This window comes from Ursus americanus, chromosome 4, assembly GCF_024610735.1.
Source record: "Ursus americanus isolate L20-20 chromosome 4, mUrsAme1.1.p, whole genome shotgun sequence".
NCBI classification, from domain to species: domain Eukaryota; kingdom Metazoa; phylum Chordata; class Mammalia; order Carnivora; family Ursidae; genus Ursus; species Ursus americanus.
In genome coordinates this window covers 55,638,459-55,661,506 of record NC_142130.1, presented here as the reverse complement: position 1 = coordinate 55,661,506, position 23,048 = coordinate 55,638,459, and the positions used below count along the sequence as shown (strand labels likewise).

The 23,048-nt window shown below is 39.5% G+C and overlaps 1 protein-coding gene and 1 long non-coding RNA gene across 5 annotated transcripts in view; one reads left to right on the top strand and one right to left on the bottom strand.

Annotated features, from left to right (window-relative positions):
• LOC123784124 (ferritin, heavy subunit-like) overlaps positions 1 to 5,700 on the top strand; it is a 36,147-nt gene extending 30,447 nt beyond the window's left edge. The window contains exons 1-4 of one of the 3 annotated variants that reach the window (XM_087861703.1): positions 1,903 to 2,173; positions 2,833 to 2,976; positions 3,945 to 4,070; positions 5,190 to 5,700. In XM_087861703.1, coding sequence (XP_087717829.1) covers positions 2,072 to 2,173; positions 2,833 to 2,976; positions 3,945 to 4,070; positions 5,190 to 5,342 — 525 coding nt within the window. In that variant the 5' untranslated portion in view covers positions 1,903 to 2,071 and the 3' untranslated portion in view covers positions 5,343 to 5,700. Of the gene's footprint in view, positions 1 to 1,902; positions 2,174 to 2,832; positions 2,977 to 3,944; positions 4,071 to 5,189 lie in introns of those variants that run through there. The other 2 variants (XR_015724221.1, XM_045785383.2) reach the window with 2 other exon arrangements.
• A 3,989-nt stretch (positions 5,701 to 9,689) lies between these two features.
• On the bottom strand, positions 9,690 to 21,917 carry LOC123784125 (uncharacterized). Of its 2 annotated transcripts, none has more exons than XR_015724222.1 (4): positions 21,788 to 21,917; positions 21,607 to 21,676; positions 15,150 to 17,917; positions 9,690 to 12,530 (listed from the first exon to the last, which is right to left on the bottom strand). It is a non-coding gene; the product is annotated as an uncharacterized LOC123784125 (long non-coding RNA). The 2 variants fall into 2 exon arrangements; XR_006777395.2 differs by having other exon boundaries at positions 21,607 to 21,709; positions 21,788 to 21,903.
• Between the last annotated feature and the right edge of the window lie 1,131 nt (positions 21,918 to 23,048).

Genomic DNA, 23,048 nt, shown 5'->3' with positions numbered 1-23,048 from the left:
AAAAGTTTCAAAAAATATAAAAAATAGAAAAAAGGGAAAAAATCGCCTATAAAGCTCCCATACTCACACAATTGTTACTAACGGTGATGATGTGTTTCTTTTCTCTCTTTTTTCCTGTATATTGGTGAGGTAGCTTTTAAGTGATCAGATGGTAATGTTTCTTCATTGTATTTAACCCACAAGAACAGGAACGTTTTCTTCTTATGTATACAGTTCCGTGTTCAGGCCTAGATGGAATAGGAGGCCATGGAATGTTTACATGAAAAATCTTGTAGATATCTAGAAATATCCAAACTCTCATCTTATCTCCCAGGAAGTAAAAATCTTTATCTCCCAAATTCACCGTTTTGTAGATGGGGTTATATTAACAGTTATTAATCCAGATACTATGGTCACTTTTCCCCACCTGTTCACACCGGACCCTAATCTCCTGAAAAGTTTCCCCAAATTCTTTTGGGAGTTCAGGTAGTGTTTTACACAGACTGAGCACAAGCAGTTGACCATCCAGTCAACTCTCATTTCTTTCCTCTTCCCCAGCTCGAACCTTGGTAGGCCAGATCTTGCGGCTGCCATGGAGGGTCTGCAAGTGCTGACAAGCCAAAGCAGGGCAGGTGTGTGGAGCAGCAGCTTGGAAGGCCCCCTCTCCTCTCCCAGTAGAGGGCTCCCCAGCTGTGCCATTTGTGTTCCATGTCTTGGCACCCTTGCTCTTCAAAATGTGGTTCATGGACTGGCAGCATTTGGTGGACTTATCTGGACTTATCAGAAATGCAGAATCTCAGGTCCCTAAATCAGAATCCGCATTTTAACAAGAACCCCAGGTGATTTGTATTCAAATAACAGTTTGAGAGGCACCTACTTAAAGCACCTCCCTGGGATTAAAGCATGAATTCAATTAGGGGCAAGGGCAATGTTGGGTCAGGGAACCTAAGTGACAAATAATAGGACTTTTGATAATGATGCCTTCCCTTTGATGACCTCATCTTTGTGACTGGGCCCAACTTGGAATGCTTGGGTACTTCTGTTAGGAAGAGCTCTCCCTTAGGAGACGCCCTCCCTCCTCACCGCCTCAGAGAGATAGACTTTTGATGACCTGTCACTTCTATGTCAGTTCAACTAAACATGGCTGAGGCTCAAACTAAGAATCCACCAGACTATTGGAAATTTTACAGTGCTGCACACGTAAAATATATTTTTATTTAGTCACTGTTGATTTAGTACCTATTATTTACAAAATACTTCATGATGGGCTTTGGGAATACCAAAGTAAGTAAAACAATCTCTGCCCTCAAAGGAGGCAAATAAAACGTATGATGGGACAAGTAGGGACTTTCAGAGACAGTCTGAAGAAAGAGCCCAAAGTTTCCCAAATGAAGCACTCTTACTGCAGTTTGGAGAAGCCACTATTCTATCTTGTCCCTACAAGCCTCTGTGTGCCTGTTCTCCAGGTGGAACGCCCTGCTTCCATTTCCATTTCTCTCCATTCCAGCCTCCAAGGCCAAGTTCAAATGCCAACTTATGAATAAAATCTGCCCCAATCCTCTCAGCTAAATATGATTTTGACACTTTAGAACTCTCATCATAACCTGCCTTGAGACAAATTACGTGTGTTGAGGCCTTATGGGGTGGGGGATGTATCATTTGTAGGCAAAGAATGTATTGTAGTCAGTCTTCTTGGATTCCCCGTAGGACCTAGCATGATGTGCCATAAATAGTTTTTGAAGAAAGAAAAAAATTACATATAATGCATCTACTCTATTAGTGTTTCCCTGTTCAGGAAATGTACCAGCTCTCTCAAATCATTGTCAGAGTGAACACGAGGGAAAATGCTGAGCACTGCTGGGATAGTTAAGAGGATTATGCACCTTCCCCCCCCCCCATTTTCCTTTGGTCAGATTGGTTCTTTCACACAGAAACAACATCCTCATTGGTAGATTAGTTGCTGTGAATCTCAGCTGAATGGAATTTCATCTAGCTGGATAGAAGTGGGCTGGCTGTATTTCCTGTTAGTATTTAAGAAGTCTCCTACTTTAATGGGTAGCGCTTTTTATGCCTGGTTTTCCCTAAAGCTGAGATGGCATCCCAGGCTCAGAAACCTCTTTGTGAGGCGTGTAGGGTTGCTGTTAATTATGCAGCATCTTCTGAGCTGAACGTCAGTGATGCTTATTTTACCATGGTTAGTATGAGTTCTTGAGGCAGCGTGAGGGAGGCTTCAGCTCTGATTTGGGTGATGACATGTCTTCTGTATCCTTAGTAATGGTGGTTATGGCCGTGTTTGTGGTTTGATACTAGATGAGACTTGGTGGCTAGGGTTTTGCTGTGCTGTGATCCCATGATTCAGAGCTGCAATTGCAAACTTTGGGAGATGATAGGGAGAATCACAGTTTTTTCCAGTGGTTTCCCAATGCTATATGGGCATCAACTATGTGGGAAGACTGAATAAATAATTTTTCACCCATATAGTATTTTAGAGTTAATGTAGATGTATTAAGATTGATGAAATAGATTGATATTTAAAATGTCAATTAATACTGGACTTGTGCCAGGAGTCCTCATGATTACTGGAAATAAGTATGAGCATGTCAGGCTCACAAATCTGATCCCTAAAAGGGCCATAATGGCCAGAGATTAAGCACCAGCGTATTAGAATCTGGGTGGCTTCTCTTTGAGACAGCCTGGGCCTTCTGCAAGTCAAAGGACAAATTAAGGAAAGAACAAAGAAGGTCCCTTTTGGACAACCACAGAAATAATGAAATGAGCTCATGTAAAATTTCCAGTCCTGAAATTCAGCTTCTCTCACCTCCGTTCTGTTCCCATTCTCACCCCCTGTTCCAGACCTGTTACTATGATGAAGAGTCTGATGTACCTGTTTACATCCCCTTTTTCCAAGACCAAGCAGAGGTGAAGAGACAACAGGCAAAGCAGTTCATAAAATATCTAAAAGAGCGTCAGAGTAAAGTCTGCCTTCCGGTGACTAAGGTGACTCTACCTTTGTTCTAATGATCTCCATGGGGCCTTTGCTGAGTCTAGGGAACTCCATGGTTAGTTGCTACCAAACTTGTAAGATTACTTGCTTTCTTTTCTTTTCTTTCCTTTTTTTTTTTAATTAAGATTATTTACTTGAGAGAGGGTGAGTGAGCAGGGAAAGCAAGCAGGGAGTGCAAGAGGGGGAGAGAGAGCAGGGAGAGTAGCAGAGAAGAGAGAGAGAATCTGAAGCAGACTCTGCCGAGTGTGGAGCCCGATGTGAGGCTCAATCCCAGGACCCTGAGATCATGACCTGAGCTGAAACCAGGAGTTGGATGCTTAACTGACTGAGCCACCCAGGCGCCCTTGGTTATTTGTTTTCTTACGTGGAATTACAGCCACTGACTTTGAGGGCAAGCATGTACTTCTTTGTAACCTCTTTATATTATTGTGAGTAAATCATAACCACTAAATGCTTGTTTGAATTTTTGCTAGTTTGTTTGGGTTTTCTTTCTTAAGTTTTTATTTACATAATCTCTACACTCCAAAGAAACAGTCTAAACCTTAATTGGGGGTATTGCATGTAGTGACATCTGTAGTTACCCGATGGGTTCTTTTAACTCCAGCTTTATAAAGAGAACTAAATGTGTGCTGGTAACAGAACTGAGCTGCCATCACAGAATTCCAAAGCTAATGTAATAGTGCATGTGACTGTGCTGGTGGTCACCACGCTTTGTAACACATTAAAATTACCTGACGGGCTTTTGAAAATCTTGATATCAAATTTATACTCCATATCAATTAAGCCAGAATTTCTGCAGTTGAAAGCCATACACGAGTATTTAAGATGCCCTGCTGGTTCCAAGGTGCCACAAAGTTTGGAAACTACTAGCCTATGTAAACCTAGTCACAATCCAACCTAGGGTGTAGGGTGTAACAAGACTTCGGGGATAGAAAAGTGACTCCCTTGTTCTCTTCACCAGAGGCCTGACGTAGAGTCCTGGGGAACTGACCTGCAAGCTATAGTGATCGCTCTGGAGTTGGAAAAGGCATTACACAAACACCTGCAAGACCTGAAGAGCTTGGCTTCTAAGAATAGTGAAACCGATGTAAGTAGTTAATTGGTTCTGAGAGCAGGGTTATCTTTCACTTCTAATTATGACCTTCTTCTAAGACATGGGTGCAAAACAGTGGATCACCCAAAATGTGCTTGTTTCTCCCCAAGGCAGTATATGAACTTATTTCTGGGAGTTGGTTGGTGTGGGAAGAGTAGCTGTGCTGGAGGAATGCAACTCAACACAAGATGGAGAAGACTTTCCAGGAATAATGCACTCTGAATAATTAAACAAAATAACTTCTGTTGCTTATAAATCTCCTAGACCAAAAGAGCTTAAATTTTAATGGCTAACAGAATCACCTGGAGGACTTACTGAAACAAACTGCTGGGCCCTATCTCCAGAGTTCCTAATTCAATTGATTTTATGTGGCATCCAAAAATTTGCATTTCTAACAAGTTCCCAGGTGATGATGCTACTGGCCAGGGGCCACGTTTTGAGAACCACTATCCTTGAGTGTCCTTGAAAAAGTGAATATTAATGGTGACTTCTTATCCTATAAGCTTTTCTGAAGTCTTCTTGGTTAAGGATGAACACTCTACTTTGTAGTGGTAACTTTCTTACCAATCCCCTAGCTTCTCTGAGTCAGTGAAAAAAAAAATGTCCTAATACAAAGTTATCAACTCTAGATAATACTGGACTAACTGAGGAGTTCTGAAGAGCTACAAATGACTAAGTCTTATACCAGACCACCTAAATCTAAAACTTTGGTAATGGGGTCTGGGTGCCTACTCAAAACCTCCACGTGATTCAAATAAACAGGGTGAAAAACCATTGCACTAGGAGCTCATTACTTAATCTGTATTTTTGATGAGATGCCTTAACGCTCATATTCATTAAAAGTGGATATTTGTATTCACCTGGAGGTCTTGAATGTCTTAGATCAGGGCTCTTTGAATTTCAATATGCATATGAATAGCCTATTGCTGTCTTAAAATCTGATTTCCTAGGTCTGGGTGAGACTTGAGATTCTGCCTGTCTGACAAACTCCCAGGACTGCTGGTCCATGCAGTCACTATAAGTTGGTAGCAAGATCTTAGGTCGTCTTTCCTTGCAGACAAGGTCTTTAATGAGTCCTTCCCTTGCTTTTTTTTTTTTTTTTTTTAATTGTAGCTCTTAGAATTCCTGAAAAAGTTCTTGGATAAACAAAAAAGGAACATAAAGTATCTGGAATACCAGCATAGCTATCAGAAGGATTTAGAAAGGCTGACTGCGATGGAAGGCTCATCTGAACAGCTTGCCGCAGCGTCAGGCAAAGAGGCTTAACGTCTGAAAGCAGCACAGCAAGTCTTCCATTGTGGTAGTTCCCAAAGGCAACTACTTGAATCTCGATCTCTATTTGACAGAAGATGGCTTTCCTTTTAATCTAGTATCCCCATCTTCATTGTTAATCATGGAAATAAATTGATTTTGCATTACAATTTTGTGTTAAAGAGATTGCTATTGGAGTACAAGAGGGTTATTTCCATCACTGAATTTTGGTGAAAGCTTCTCAGGGAAACCAACAACAACAGAAAACCTTCCCTCATTGTCCCAAGGACACCCAGATGCAGTCAGGATTTGATCAATTCAACCACTCCAAGTGGATATGGTAGAAATTAATTTCCTTAGGTCTTATTAAAGCTCTCCTCCCGCCTAGCTTGTATACATATTTTAAGCTTCAAAATATTAGGGTTTTCTTCTAATTAAATACAAAGCTAAATTTGAAAACAAGAGCTCTTGGTCTAGAAAGGGTGGCTCTTACCTAAAAGTGGACAGTGGACAGGCAGCTACAACCCAGTGTCCTTTCACAGCTGGAGATAGACTTAGGGAATAGGAGGGTACACAGGCAATGAAGACACTGAAGACAAGTATGGGGATGCCCTTGCTCATCCCAGTGTGGGCCAACTAGCACATACTAGGGTAATTGCTTTAGGAGCATATAATGAGCATGCAAGCTTGGGTCACCCCAAGGGCCTCATGTAAATAGTATGAGTTGGGAAGAAAGGTGGCTCTATAGGATTGTGTACTTGCTCTAAAACTTACTATCTTCATGGCCTTGAATAAATTTTTTACCTCATTGACTCAGTTGTCTATGAAGTGGGGTTAATAGTATTTAGTTCATAGTTAACAAGATTAAGTAAATTGTAAAATATCTAGAAAAGTACCTACTCAGATGATATATTCTGTTAAAATAGTTTGTAAAATAGTGCCAGTTCTTAAACTTGAGGAAAGCCAATACATGATAGAAGCAATTACAATGAACAATCAGTGAGATTGAGACAGAATCTTAAAACATTTACTCTTAGACAAAAAGGAATCTCTTTTTTGAAGCAAGAAAAAGTGGTCATAAGAACCAATTAGATACCATGGGGTAAAAAGAAATCAAGTTAAAAAATAGACTGAATATTCTAACATAGGTAATCAAACAAGGGATTTAAAAGTAAGGTAAAAAATTCTCAGCCAAAGGAATAAAGAAATAGTTTTTAAGATGTTAAGACGTGCAGTTCCAACAAAAGATCTAATTAGAGCTCTAGGAGGAAAGAGAAATTGAGGAAAAAATTATCCATGGTAGTGAATTTTTAGAGCATCAAGAATAAAAAAGCTCCCCATAAAGGATATCTCTTACGAAGAATGAAAACTGACATATTAATAACAGCTTTCTCATCAATATTAGAAGAAAACGGAAAACTGAAAAACAGCCTCAAAATGCTGACGAGGAAAATAAAAGTTCAGTCTGAATTAGACCTATTTGGACATAAAAATATTGAGTTCACAGACGCTTCTAACCTAAAGAAGGCCTTCACTGCAAGTGATACTGTTTTAATGGCAAAAAAGAAAGGCATACAGGTCCAGCGTAATCTAGCTGATATTAATTAATCTTGCATAGTAGTACTTGATGCTTTAGTAATTCCAGTGAGGAAGGGCATGTCCCCTGGCAATAATCAACCACATAATAGACTTTGTTACCTACCTTTTCACATCTTTTCTACAACTTTCTCTTTTTGAGAACCACTGCCACGATTAGCTTGTCGCTACTGGAGAATTACTAGTTCACAAAGCGTTCTTGAATAAATTCCTACTTTTATGATTACTAACTTATGTCAAATTTTATACCTGTTAATATTAGATATTCACGTTAAAATCAGAAATAAGAGAAGATTGCTTTAACCTCAGCACTACTTTTTATATTACTGGAAGTTCTCAAGCAGGGTTTCTCAATCTCAGCATTATTGACATTTTGAGCCAAATGACTCTTTGTTGTGGGGAGGTGTCCTACACCTTGTGAGATGTCTTACGGCATCCCTGGCCTTTATTTACCAGATAGTTGTGACAATCAAAACCGTCTCCAGACATGACCAAATGTCTTCTGAGGGGCAAAGCTACTCTGCTTGAGAACCACTATTCCAGACAATGCAATAGAAAAACTAAAGGAAAAGAAGCTATATCTGTTTTAAAAGACTTACTTAATGCAATATGATTATAACTAGAACTGAACAACTATTTTAACTTACAAGAAAGTTTAATAATGTTGCTGGATACAGGATAAATATCTACAAAACAACCTTTCCTATATATAATCAGTAAACAGAGAAAACATTAAAAAACATTTCTTGTTTATAATATCCACAAATATATAAAATATCTAGGAATAATCCTAACAAAAGCAATTTGAAGACTGTATGAAATAAAAATGCTTCCTGAAAGAGATAGAATAATGAATTTGAATAAAGGGCATTTTCTTGTAAAACTAAGCATATATCTACCCCATGAATTTTGGGAGAACACAATTTAGCCCATAGCAAATTATATTGTTGGCTAAATTTGGATGGAGAAAGCCATAGAGAAAAGAGAGTAGGAAGAACTTACGAGCTAACTCACTTGATGCTCATAATAGGAAGCAGTAGATATTGTCTGAATAAAGAAGGTTCTAAGGGTATTATATAAAAGTCTAATTATAAATGGAGCACTGGGTGGCACAACTGGCACCTGACTCTTGATTTCAGCTCAGGTCGTGGTCTCGGGGTCCTGCGGTTGCCCTCTGTCCAGCTCTGTGCTCAGCATAGAGTCTGCTTGGGTCTCTCTCTGTCCCTCCCCCCATGTGTGCTCTCTCTCTCTCTTTCTCAAATAAATAAAAGAAATAAATCTTTTAAGAAAAGTCTAATTACAAAGGCAGGCACTAGAATAAAAATATATTAAGAACTATAATTTTTAAAATAATAGCCTCCTAATTGAAAATGTATATAAATATAATATTCATATGTACATTTTATTTTTACCCCTTAAGTTAGCCCTTGTTTTGGTCCTAGTTCTAATATTCACCTCCAGTCTTTTTGATGAAGTTTTGCCCAATCATCTTTTGGTTGAATGAATTTTGTTCTTTTGGGGATGCTTCAGTAAGACCTAATGTGAACGGTATTCCCTGAGTCCTTGAGTTGCGGCAATTTTTGCCTGTAGCCTTGACACTTGAAAGACAGCTTGAATGGATTTAAAATTGTTGGCTCAAACTTTCTTTCTTTAAGTATCTGACAATTATTGTTCCATTTGTTAGCACTGACTGTAGCTGTACCAACTTGGCTTTCTTTCACTAAGAAATGATACAATGTTTTTGCCCAGATGCCCAAAGTTTGCTACTGATGTTAGTAGGGTAAGTCTAATGTTTGTATGATTGGTGGTAGTAGGAAGTCTTGGTTTTGGTCATTCTGGGACAGTTCTTTCATATCTAGAATGTGCCTTTTAATACACAAATTCAAGTCTCCTCTCAGAACATTTTATAATGTATGTTTTACTCTATTTTTTCCTCCAATGGAAAAACTCAAATTAGTCTTATTTTGAATAGTTTTGCATATCTTTTATAACTCACGCTTTCTCTTCCCTTTCTTTTAAAAAACTTTTAACTTATTTCTCTCTCACTTTCTTCACTTTTCCTGTGTGTGTATATTCTCTATTTTGTGTTACTCTTTCTATAGTGTCTATTTCCTCTTACGCTTCTTGTAATTTCATCTTTATTTACAAAATGATTTTGTCTGTGTCTTATAATCCTTTTTTAAAAAGATTTTATTTATTTATTTATTTTAGAGAAAGAGACAGAGATAGTGAGAGAGAACATGAGCAGGGAGGAAAGGGAGAAACAGGCTCCCCGCTGAGCAGGGAGCCCAATGTGGGGTTCGATCCCAGGACCCCGGGATCATGACTGAGCTGAAGGCAGACGCCCAAAAAAATGAGCCACCCAGGCACCCCTGTGTCTTCTATTTCTTTCCTAAATTTTGCTAGTTAATCATTTCACATACTTCATTGACTGACCATCACCTTCCATTTGTTGGCTCTGTCTTCCCTGAGTTCTTGTATTTTTTTTTATTTTTTTCTTTCCTGGGATTATGATTTTTTATTTATTTTTTATCTATTTTTATTTTTTTATTTTATTTTTTTAAGATTTTATTTATTTGACAGAGACAGCCAGCGAGAGAGGGAACACAAGCAGGGGGAGTGGGAGAGGAAGAAGCAGGCTCCCAGCGGGGGAGCCTGATGTGGGGCTCGATCCCAGAGCACCGGGATCACGCCCTGAGCCGAAGGCAGACGCCTAATGGCTGCGCCACCCAGGCTCCCCTCCTGGGATTATGATTTATCCCCCTTTATTCATGTTGGGATGTTGTGTTGCAATATTCCTCTGCTTTGGAGCAATATTTTTCTAGTAAGTATTTGTAGTCTGCAAGGAAGTTTTGTATCTATTTTCAGGTCCGTTTTGCTCTTTTCTTTTCCTAGAATAGCTTTCTTTGGATCTAGTTCTAGTTGCACAATTACTTTGCTAATCATATTTGAATGAGTTGGATTTTCTCATTAGAAGGAAGATCTTTTGAAGTGAGGCAAGGAGTAGCTTTCCCAGTTTCTCAGTTAAAGAGCTCCCTCCTCTATTACTATGATAAATGCCACTTTAGGGACCAAGCCTCACTTAAATTTCAGATCCTAACTTGATTCAAAAAGGTCCCTACCACAGCTCCAAGCTTCTGTGGTATCTTCACTGCCTCTGGTGAAGAAGCCACCTGCACTGGAGGATCCTGCTTCTGCTTGCCACATTCTAACTCCCCTTTCTTTTAGAAGTGTTATCTTGTAGAACCTGCCCCCTCTGTGTGAGTTCTCACCCAAACACATTCTAAACCTTCTGTCTTCAACTGTCCCATCACACCTGCCCTCTTTGATCACAGCAGTCGTCACTGATGAGGGGCCCCATCCTTTAAGGAGTGAATATTTACTGTTGGTCTTTAACATCTGGCCCTCCCAGAATTCTTCTGCACACTCTGTTCTCAGAAACAATCACAGCACTGTGTGGTTTCCTGAACTAAGCCTGCTGGCTTCAGATAATAAAACCAGTTATTATTCAGGATACATCAAGAGAGACAGTGGAGGACAGAGAATCCAGTACTAATACATACCATAAAGCACACACACATTAAAATGTTTACTTCCCAACTGAGCAATACCTCTTGAGTGCAAAGCCATATCCTTTGCCTCCTAAAGAAGGTTCAGGAATAGGACTGGGCTGGCAGAAAGCCCTTTCAGAACTATAAGGTACGTAAACAGAAAAAGGCAAGGCTCTATAAAGAATCATGAAGACTAACTAGGTTGGAGGAAGGCAGTTGATTTTGTGACTATGGAAAAGAGAGAAACTGCATTAAAAAAAATTAAAGTCACTTAGCCTAGATTGCTATTCTGGCCCCTTTTCATCTACAGGAAACTCTTGAAAATAGATGATCCAGAAATTCCCAACTCAAACAACAATGAGAAATATGACAGAAAGAAGAAGGTGGGGAGAGAGCACTGGCATGGCCTCTATTAGATGCTATTAGAAAAAAAGCAGGGGAAATGAAAGAATGTATTAATATATGAAGAATACTTTGACATGGAACAGCTGAAAATCAATAAAAAACCTTTTAATTTTAGCTACTCTAGTGGGTAAGTGCAGCCATCCTACTGCAGTTTATTATTATTGAAGTATAATTGACATGTGATGTTATATTAGTCTCAGGTATATAACATACTGATTCAACAATTCTATACATTACTCAGTGTTCACCGTGATAACTGTAATTACCATCTGTCACCACAAAACATTATCACAATATTATTGGCTATTTTCCCCATGCTGTACCCCCCATCTCTGTGACTTATTTATCCCACAACTGGAAGTTTATACCTCTCCATCCCCTCCATCCTATTGTAGTTTTAACTTGCATTTCCCTGATGACTCTGAAAAGCAATGCTTAAAACTGTTGGAATAGAATATCAGAGAATGACTTTACTCTCTGCCTTGGTTCTTTAGGGCAGAACTGAGCCTGATTAGGAGAACTATCACAACTGCAATCTATTAGAAATGGAAAACACTGACACTGAAGACCCTCCAGTATCCTGCCTGTTCGCATTGGAGATATGACCACAGGGTCACTGAATGGAGGTTCACGGATGCTCACAGATATTACTGTTACTATTATCATTGTATTTACCTTAAGCCTGAAAGATACAAGAGCAATTATGCCTTTGCAAACAATTTTCCTGTGAATCTTTTTAATTCCTAGCAAGGTGACGTTACTAGCAGAAAATAAATTTCTTAAAAACACTGGATAGTTTCTTAAATATCAGAAAACAAGACTGCTAGATTTTGCCCCTCTTCAGTCATATTAAATCAGATCAATTAAACAAGTATATTTTGAGCATCTTCTATTTATCATGGACTTAACTTAGATCCTGGGAATATAAAATTGAATAGGCCTTGCCATTGAGACACGCACAATCTAGTACAGAACACACATATAATGGAAATAATTAGAATTCAGTTTGGTAAAGGCATGAATAAAAGCCTGTATGAGGCAGAGAAGAACACAGGGAAAGAGCAACCATATGTGCTAGGGAAGAGGGGATATGATACAAAATCTTCTGATCTGGGCTTGGATGGGTAACTCAGAGTTCAATAGAATGGGAAGGAAGAACAGAGCATTTCCAGATAAGCCAATGGCATATGGTCAGATCATGAAGTGCCTCTTATGGCACGTTAACATGCTTGGGTTTTGTGTTTCAGGGGATGGGAAAGCAATGAGGAGTTTAGACAAAGTTGTAATATGATCAGATTTGCAATTTAGAACGATGACCTTGTAGTACAGTCACTGATGGTGTTGCTCTTTTTTTTTTTTAATATTTATTTATTTATTTGAGAAAGAGCAAGAGAGCAGGGCAGGAGGTGAAGAGGTAGAGAGAGAGAGAGAATCTCAAGCAGACTCTGCCCTGAGTGCTAAGCCCAATGTGAGGCTCAATCCCAGGATCCTGGGATTACTATGTGAGCTGAAACCAAGAGTTGGACACTTAACTGACTGAGCCACCCAGGTGACCCCGACGATGTTGCTCTTGACAATGCTCTCTGCTCTCTGCTGTCATATGGTAAAGCAAATAAGTAGTTATGTTGGTGTTTTTGAGAACTGGGATTTCCTGTATGGAATAAAAGAGAAATAAATGTAGGCTAAGTAAAAATCCTATAGATATTAATTATGAATATCAGAATGAGCTCATGATATATATATATATTTTAATGAAAAGACCTGGAAACAAGTAGCAATGATCATCCTTGCACCTTCATTTTGGTCTCTAAATAGCATTTGTCACTAAAAGGAACAAAGGCTCCTTTGAGAAATGGCTTCTTGTAGTTTGAGTCAGGAAATTTATTAAACAATCCAGAAACATTACCATATTAGAAAGCAAGGTTGTCAAAAAGAACTCAGAACCAACTTGAAGAGGCTTCTCTTCAGTAAGGATGACCACTTTCATGAGAAAAAAACCACAATGAGCTGAAACGTATCAAATATGCTTAAATTTATGAGTAAAATATTAAATAATAAGTACTTAATAATAATAAGTGATTATTAAATAATTATAATACATTATAATAAATAATACTAAAAAGAAACCAGTGGTCACCTTTGGAAGGTAGTAGAAAGTTAATTCATACTAAAACTCTGAAAACTGGTAAAGGAAAAAATTGTCTTTCTTATATGAACTACCTAGAGTACCCAAAATAGTTAATAAGGGGAATTACTCTTTCTACAAGATAATACAGTGTGCACAACACATTTTTGCCAAACGTTAAAAATAAGTAGGCAATGATCACCAATGGCTGCTTTTAACAGGAAAAAAAAAATGCAGCCAATCAGGCATTTTGTACCTCCTGATGAAATTACACACTAGTACGCAAGAAGTAATTTTGAAAAGAAAAAAAGGGGGGGGGTAAACTATATCATAACAAGCCTCAAACTTTAACTATCCTCTATAGGAGATACAGAAGAGAAGAGTCTATTGACACAACAGGAATGCACTGAACAAAATCCAGAATGTGGAAAACTACAGGACAAATGTCCCAAGTTCTTCAACAAATAAATAACATTGAAAAAAAAAAAGAAGAAGGAAGGAAGAGAAGTGTGGTCTTTGTTTGATCCTGATTGAAATAGAAATTTTTAAATGTGAAACTTGAACACCAAAAGAATATTTGATGATATTATGAAATTATCAATTATTTTTCAGTATGATCATTATATTATGGTTGTGTATAAAATAAGAATCATTATCTTTTGGAGAAAGAAATATTTATGAATGAAATGATAAGATTATAAAAGGGGGAAGAGAATGGGATTAAGATGAAACTAGCTTGGTTATTACGGAAACGGGGTGATGGGGTCCTTGGGAGTTTATCACACTATTCTGTATGTGTTTCAATAATAACTTTTTAAAAAAATCATTGCTTTTAAAGAGCAATTTTGCTTCCTAACATCTGGACTGGGGGGAGGCCGATTGACTATAACCTCCAAACACTGATGTTGGCACCCTGCATTTTTTGACAAGATCTCCATGTTTTTGTCTCAGAGCCCACTGTAACAGTCATCACCCCAATGTTCACGCCATTGTGCTTACAGAGGTGGTCAGAGTTCCGAGAACTCATTAGCCCTCTTCAAGCTGCTACAGTTAATCACTGGACCCAAAGATGTCTGGTTTCTTATTTCCCTTAAGTAAAGCACAGTCAGATTGTCACCAGCAAATGGGATACGGGAGTATTTAACTACTGGAGTAGTTCTTTTCTGCATAATTTTTCCAAAACATAAACATGTTTCTAAAGAAGGCCTAAAAAGCAGCCCAAACACAGGTGTCCCTGATGTCTCCAGCTTTGTGACATCCGATGGAGGCTCTCACGTACCAGCCGTGTCAGCTGGCTTCCTGTGTCGCTGGGCAGCTGCTTTCCCTGTTTGGCTCTAACCAGCTCCATCTGGAGCCTGAATACTCATGCACAACAGACTTTACTGAAGATTTGGGGATAATGAAATGGAATTGCAGGGAAGCACCAAGAAGTAACCAATTTACAGTAGAATAGCAGCTGTCTCACTGCCCCTGAGCCTCTCAGCCATCCTGCCATCTCTAGCAGTTTCCTTCTGGGCCAGCCAGGCTCAGGTGGGGCCAGGCCTCTTTGTTCCATGATTTCTCCAACACCTGAGTACTTGGATCTCCATCCCTCACTCAGGAAGAAATGAAAAATTGTTGTTTCTTTAATATGCAAAGCACTAAAGTCTTCTTTGTCTGAACCAGACCTAGAGGACCCAAACCTGTTCATCTATTTCCCTAAACAGATGCACAACTATCTTTCTAACAGGAATTCTGTCTCCCTCCTCAGCTAAAAAGCTCAAACTCTGGCTTACCTCCCAGGATCACAAGCATTTAAACTAACATTTTGTTTTCTTTTCCTTACACAATATTTCTGCTTAAACCCGAGCAGGCACTAGGACTTGCTTTACACACCGATGTAATAAAATGAGGTTGTGCCGACTCTGCACAGAGAGCAGGTAGATGGGAGCAAACACACCCACAATAAACACCCCCAGAAACGACGTTGCTTTTTACTATTTGCTTTGTGTTATAGGATGCTCAGTGACCTCAAGTATTGTCAGGAAGGGAAAAAATAAACTTCCTGTGCTGTGACTGACTTTTAGTCTTTGGTATAGTACGTTAATCTACTGTGAAACTAAAAGCATAGACATAGATGGAAAACCACTTAAATGTGCTACTTACCAAGAAGCATAAAATGAAGTAGAAGCGTGACATGGTTTAAAAGCCATTTTGGAGGCGACAGGATAACAATAATAGCAGCCAACATCTCCTGAGAACATATGATGTCCACACCCAAGTGTTTCATATTAATGTGCTTAATGTACCTTCACTCCTCCTCAATGCTTTCTACATTTAATCCAAGGAACAGCTATTTGATGGAGGCTCTGTCATTAGTCCCAACCACAGTGAGGAAACCAAGAAGGGCAAGTAACTCACCCAAAGCCATCTGGCTCCAGAGCCTCCACTCTTAACCACCATCCCAACTGCCTCAGGGGTAATCAGTCAGGTGTGAAGATCCTCAATGATCTGAATTAGAAATAAGAGCAGGTAATCTCTTGGTCCCTGTTCTCTTGGGCTACGTAGTCTTTTAGCCGGCCCTGTATGTCTGCTTCTTTCTTTCTCTCTTCACTGTGTATCCACTTTGTTAATTCATGGTCAACTGAGTCCTCTCAACCTGATGTGTCCTTCATTGAAGAACGAGCAAAGACTGACCAATGGCCTTGAATTCAAAATCCAAAGTTCTAGGAAAAAGACTTCATTTAGGCTGAGATGTCAGGGATCCCTTGCCCCTGGGGTAAATGGCTGCAGCTATGGCGGAAAGGCTAGCTTGCGTGTCATAAAAATGGTTGCCTGGGTTCGCGGAAACTAGTTTCCAGAGAGGTGTATGGGTTGGCAACCCCCCCCATGCTTGTATTATTACACTGGTGTATGTGTTCACTGTATTAACATTCTTTGCATATACAGGTTCATTTGGGTTAAGATCATAAGAATATTTGCAGGTTAAGGTCATATGAATATTTCCAGAACAAAACCTGTTTGTATTCTTCCATTACCTAACAAATAAAGAATTTGGGTAGACTTGAGATAGAAATCAGCGTTCGTTTTCTACATCACCACAACAAACTACCACAAACCGGGTACCTTAAAAGAACAGAAATGTATTTTTTCACAGTTCTGTAGGCCAAATGTCCAAAATCAAGGTCTCGGCAGGGTCAGTTCTCTCTGGAGGCTCTGAGGGAGAAACCATTTTATGCCTCTTTCCAAATCCTGGTAGCTGTTTGCAATTCTTGGCATTCCTGGCTTGTAGATGGCTCACTCCAATCTCTGCCCCCATCTTCACATTCCTTCTTCCCTGTATTTCTGTTCTTCTATCTCTTATAATTTTCACTGGATTTAGAGTCCACCTTAATCCGGTATGATTTCACCTCAATCTTGTACCCTAATTACATCCACAGAGACCCTTATTCCAAATTAGATTCCATTTTGAGGTTCTGGGTGGACGTGAATTTTGGGCGTACACGATCCGACCCACTACCACATCCATAATGCCTCTTTGTGACTAAGACCCTAGGAGCCCCACTTGTCCCCTCCAAATTGATTTGTTTTACTTTTACCAAACACTTAATATATGGCAGGCACCGTTCTAAGTATATCACAAATAATAACTCATTTAATAGTTGTTTAAATTGGTATTGTTTTTCTCCTGGGTGTTCCCTCCCATGAGTGAAAGGCTGACCCCCCTTCCCTTAGCAGCTGGCCCAGGGCTGTGTGCATGGTCACCCTGATAAAGACCAGCATGAGATCTGGCTGCAGCTGCCCCACACTGACAGTCTATGTGGGCTCTCACTTAAAAATAACATATCACCTCCCGGAGTAAGAGATTCAGGAACCCAACAGATGAGATTTAAGATTTCTTATGTAGGGGCGCCTGGGTGGCACAGCGGTTGGGCGTCTGCCTTCGGCTCAGGGCGTGATCCCGGCGTTATGGGATCGAGCCCCACATCGGGCTCCTCCGCTACGAGCCTGCTTCTTCCTCTCCCACTCCCCCTGTTTGTGTTCCCTCTCTTGCTGGCCGTCTCTATCTCTGTCGAATAAATAAATAAAATCTTTAAAAAAAAAAAAGATTTCTTATGTAAATATCTCCCTGGAGAATAAACAGCAGGACCTCTCCTAAGGAAAGAAAGAAAGGGATAATAATGAAGACAGCGGAGCTGCCCTGGCAGGAGGCAAGAGTGGCTGAGCCATGCCATGCAGGTTCATAGTGTTCAGGGATGTTCCCTTCACTGCAGAAACAGGGAACTTTCTGGACCATGTGATCCTCCAGGTTTTTCTACGTTGCCACTTGTTTCTTCTTGCCTTCCTTCAGACCCAGAGAGCCAACTCCTCACTGAGGTGATTAGCTGGATTGAATACGTTTTGATACTTGTCTCTTGTTTTAAAATACCAGGAGGGTCTATAACATAGTAAGCTGGGAGCCAAATAAGAATCCAACAAATGACATTTTATTCCCTTTTAGTAGAATAACCAACCTAAGAGTTGACATGAGATTGGAGCTCCCGATTTACTTAGAACAGATTTTTATCAGCCCTGGGCGTGCAATGCTGTATTTTCGGTGTGTTTCTGTCTTCACGAAGTGTAGCTGAGCTGAAGTCTCCATTCTGGAGCCATTCCATAAAATATAGTGCCTTGTGGTCTGCCAGAAGGATTAACTGCCAACAGGTGACAAAGGTACATTTCACAGAACAATGGATGGATAAAAATGATTCAAGTGATAGAACCAAGTACTTATCCATTGTAAGAGTATCGCCCACAGTGGGGAGAACTGAAAGCCGGCATCAATTATGACGCCCTCTGTTCCAAACACAAAGGAATAGAGAACTGCAACAATCCAAAGCAGGCAGGAGTCCTACTGAGGCCTGCATCTTTCAGGAAGGAAGGTTCGGGTCACCCTACGAGGTAAAAAAATCATAACCAGTTTAGGTGTTCACTGAAGGCAAAGGGAATACAGAATGGGTAGTAGAAGGAGTCATACTAACTAACCAGACATTTACTAATGGGGCATGGTTTTTGTTCCAAGATGTTATTGGTTAGTTGGTGGATAATTTATTTTACCATGTTATTATAAGTAGAGCAATTTAGTTTTGAAAACTATCGGGAGATCTAAGCCTCACGGATTCTTTTCTTTCTTTCTTTTTTTTTGAGAGCGAGAGAGACAGGGAATGTGTGCGTCAGTGCAAGTGGGGGAGTGGGGAAGGAGCAAAGGGAGAAGAAGAGAGAGAATCTTAAGCAGGCTCCACACCTAGCCCACGCAGGTCTCGAAGGCAGGTCTCGATCTTGTACCCTGAGATAATGACCTGAGCCAAAATCAAGAGTCCAATGTTTAACCAACTGAGCCACCCAGGCACCCCTAAGCCTGATAGATTCTTATTACATTTTACTTGTGAACTTTTCAACTTCTAATTCTCTTATTTAAAATGTACAAAATAATTTCAAGAAAAAAGGTCAAATCTTAACCTATCTCTATAGTACTAACTGAATTAGAAAACCAAAAGAAATAAAATATAAGATTTCATGATATTACATAACTGTGGGTTTTTGTTTTTTGGTTTTTTGTTTTCAAATTAGCCATGGTGGAAGAAGAAAGCATTCACTTCCACTTTTTGCCATTAGCTGCCCTGTCTTCCTACCCTTGATTATATTCAGGTCCTTGACAGCAAACGTAAATTCTGGCTGGAAAGGGGAAAGAAGAGAAGTAGAAATTTGTAGTTCAGGGCTGGCCATTCTAAAATTTGTGTGCCTTTGCCTCTTAGCAGGACACTTGCTTAAAAGGTGCTCATATACTTGCTTCCTCCAAGAACTTAAGTTTGTTAATGATGCTGTAGCCTGGGGTGGGTGAAAGCCTCCATAAAAGGACAGAAAAGGACCACAAGGAACACAAGTCCCAGTGAAAAGTCCAGCTCTGTCAATGATTTTAGCAAGTCCTGTTACCTTTCTAGGATCAAGAGATCTCCCCTGTAAAATGAGGAGGGGATCTGGCTCATCTGTTCTGTTCTTACCCCTTTCCTGCTGTGATACACACAGATGACCATCTCATGATCCCATTGAGAAAAAAAAAAAAAAAAAGAGGTGGTTTAGCTCACAGACATACCCACCTGAAAACGGACTCTGTCCACATACGAGAACGGTCTTACTAAGAATGTTTATATGAGTATTACTGTTGTTAAAAAAAATAAAGCTTTTTATATGTTTGAAAAATAACTGAGGAAAATAATCCAAAGCATTTTCAGAGACATACAGCAAAGGGCAAGCAGATTCGTTTATTTATTTTTTATCTGTTTGCTGTTGGTTTTAACACACCATGAGGGGCTATAACAGAGTCCAGCGGCAGTCAGATAAGAAGTCAGCAGAATGAACCTTAGTTCCATCTGGTGGAGTAGCCACAGTTCTGCTTTCCCCAGTTTCAGTTACCCACGGTCAGCCGTGGTTGAGGCAGATGACCCTCCTGAGGAGTGGTCGGTCAGGGCTACCTAAGGCCACGTCACAACGGCCGCCATTGTCATTCTCCTCACTTCGTCTCAACACGTAAGCATTTTATCATCTCACATCATCACAAGAAGAAGAAGGGTGAGTAAATATTTTTAAAATGAGAGACCACATTCACCTAAGTTTTAGTACAGTATATTATTATAATTGTTCAATTTTATTATTGTTGTTAACCTCTTACTGTGTCTAATTCATAAATTAAACTTCATCACAGGTGTGAGGTAAAGGGAAAAACCTAGTATGTATAGGGTTTGGTACTATTCCCAGTTTCACACATCCACCGGGGGTCTTGGAGCATATCTTCCGTGGATAAGGGGGGACTACGGTATAATGGTTAACAGAGGCCTGTTTTTGACATGACATTCCTAAAAGTATTTACAAGCTTATGGGGAAATCACCATTTATCTCATAAGCAAAAATAGAAATAATCCTTAAATTTTTCTTTGAAAAAATAAACGTTGATATTTTTAAGTCTTCTACTCCAAGGTAAACTACACTGAACTGATTTCTTTATGCCTTTGCATATTTAATTTTCCGACATGGCTTTCTAAAAGAGTAATAGTGCAAACAGCACCACTCCCTGAAGCAGTGCTGTCTGGGACAGTGGTTTAAAAAAAGTTTGCGTGATGAGAACCTGAGATGTGGAACTGGAGACGTGGGGCTTGGTCCTAATTCGGCAGCTCACTGCATGCCCTCAGGCAAATCACCTGAACTCTGAAGTTTTGGCTTCATTTTATGATAATCACAGGTAATCAGCTGCACCTCTCAGAAATACAGTGAAAACAAAAAAAAGCTAGTGACTTTTTTAAAAGAAATATCATTTTATTACCTTACAGAAATACAGTAATAGTAATTCTTAATTCTAACAATGCATCCTTGATTTAATGAATAAAGAACGTTCATTTTTAATCAGCATTTATTTTTATGCAAATAGAAGCTATTGTAATACTCGAAAATAGTTCTCTTAAGTTGGGTAAACATTTCCCTCTGAAAATTTGTTTAGATTACTCCTTTGTTTAGCAAACTATAATGCAAATCTAAATGCCTTTTCAGCGTTGTTCAATTCACACAGGTGCTACCAACTTCTTAATGATAAATACATTGTTACTGGATGATAAATGCAATTAAATGTTTTCCTATTTGTTTGCACTTTGACAGAAGATGCTTATTTTTATTATAGATAGACCCAACCTTCAGGCCACACCTGAAATTTCTTCCTACTGACTGGAGTCACGGGAAATGGTTCAGAAGTGAAAATTTCATGTTATTTAATGAGAACCTATTAAGCACTTACTGTGTACTTCGAAAGATTCAAGATAGGAATAAGACATTGTTTTAGCCTTCAAGTTTCTCATAATCTGATTGCCACAGTTTACCCTGGAGTCTTACCCTCTTCAGTGCCTAATGCAAAAGTCACATTAATATTTCCCCCCCATTTTATTAAAGTCAATCCTTTTTTAAATACATAAGATGAAGGTAACAGCTAAATAAAAAACAGAGATGGGCATTTACATTCTATACAGTTTGTAACCTCATTTAGGAAATGGGATGCTCATACTTTTATTTTTTTATTTCTTGGGGAAGGGATGCTTACACTTTTAAAGTCTTCAGTATTGTCTTAATTGTTTGCAGATGCTATCAACATCTTTATAACAAGGAAAGAGTGAACTGTACCACACACAGGGAAAACAAGGAAGAAAAGTAAAAAAAAAAAACTTTACTATTTTTATTCTTTTTTAAATACTAGAAAGGTTATAAAAATGGATTTCATTTTAGTTTAATCCAGAGCTAGCAATATCTCATCCCTAAAACATTTACTTGCAGAAAAATTCTTAGCATACAGAAAATAAGGAACACTAGTTGAGCTTTTCTAATATTATAAAGTACATCTATTAGCCACTCAAATACATCAAATCAAGAAGAGGCTGGAAAGCCCGGCAAGATACGTGTGAACTCCAGGTTGGCAGTGGCATTAAAATTGGTGCACTATTTCTAGCAACACAGAACAAGAACCCTAAAAGAGTCACAGCTTTTGACCTAGCGAATCCACTATTAGAAATTTATCTTAAAAATAATAAAAACTGTTTATACATACCTTTGTAAAACAGTAGCATTTATAACAGCAAAGCCCTGGAAACGTCCGACTGTGCAGCAGCACCCAGTGGCTGATTGTACAATGACAAACGGTAAAGGGGAATCTGTGCAACCATTAACAACAAAAATAACTCTTTAATATGAAATTATACTTTTATTTTGGGGAGATAAAATTTACTTACCATATGACTCATCCGTTTAGGGTTTTCCGCACCTGCCCACAAGGCCCTGGCTCTAGTCCCTCCGCAGTGGCGGAAGGGGAGGCCCCCGCGCCCCCTCCCCGAGCGTCCCCCCACCCCCGCCGGCCTCCGGCTCTGGGCACCGCCCTCCGCCTGCGTCTCCGCCCACAGGACCAGGGGCCGCCCCCTCCCGGGCTTGGCTGCCCCAGCCCGCGGAGTTTGAGCTGCGGGAACTCCACCGCCAGGAGCGCGGGCGCGTTCCAGGCGAGGCAAGAGCCGCAGATGTCCCAGAAGACTCAGTAACGGTAGATGACACGAGCAGAAACTATGGAAAGGGGATAAGCAGGTCTGCCATCTGAAGCTGTCAGTATGGCATCCAATCAAACACTGGACGAAAAAATGTGAAGCAAGTATCATGAATCAATAAGCAAGAGCTTGCTCATTAAGATTTGGAAGGAGTTTCGTTCGAGGGGACATCGTAACGTGCGCCGAATTTTCCGAGGAAACTCTAAACACTTGACTGCGCCGCCTTTCGTCCCGTGGTTGAAACCATATGGGTACAGGTTGCATATTGTGTTACTAGAAAGGAATTGGGTAAGCAGTACACGGGTATATGGAACTTTCTGGGGTCCTCCCGTGAAAGACAGGCTGACACACTGCTCGTGCCTGGAGCTGGCCTGCTGTGTCCCGCAGCATTTTCACCCTGGCTTCAACGCAGCTCATGAAGAGCATGTCTTTTCACTGATACTTTTTTGATAGTTTTTATATATAAAAAAAATCCTTATCCAATTTATAACTGAAGATAATAAGACACTATAAATGAATTACTTAAAGTAACATATTTGTGTTACCTTTCACTATTTCTGTTTCACATTAATTTTTAGTTGTAAAATGTTTAAATTGATTCTTACTGTTAATCTCTACCTTTTTTTAACTGGTTTTCAGCTTTATTTAAGTGTCAGAGGATTTATTGTCTTAGGAATAGTGTATTGCTTTGCAATATTTAAAAAATAAGCCACTGAAATTTGCATGCCCGATGCACACTTTTTAAATTTAAATTCAATTAGCCAACCTATAGTACATCATTAGTTTTTGGTATAATGCACGTTTTGATTAATTTTCTGTATTCTTTAGTCAAAGGCATACATCACCACGAATCCTTCATAGCCATGGACACCTCCATTCTCCTTTGTGTGATGTCAGCTTCTCACCATGTTAATCCTATACTGTTTTCAAGGATTTCTGACTGATGGTTAGTGGGGTA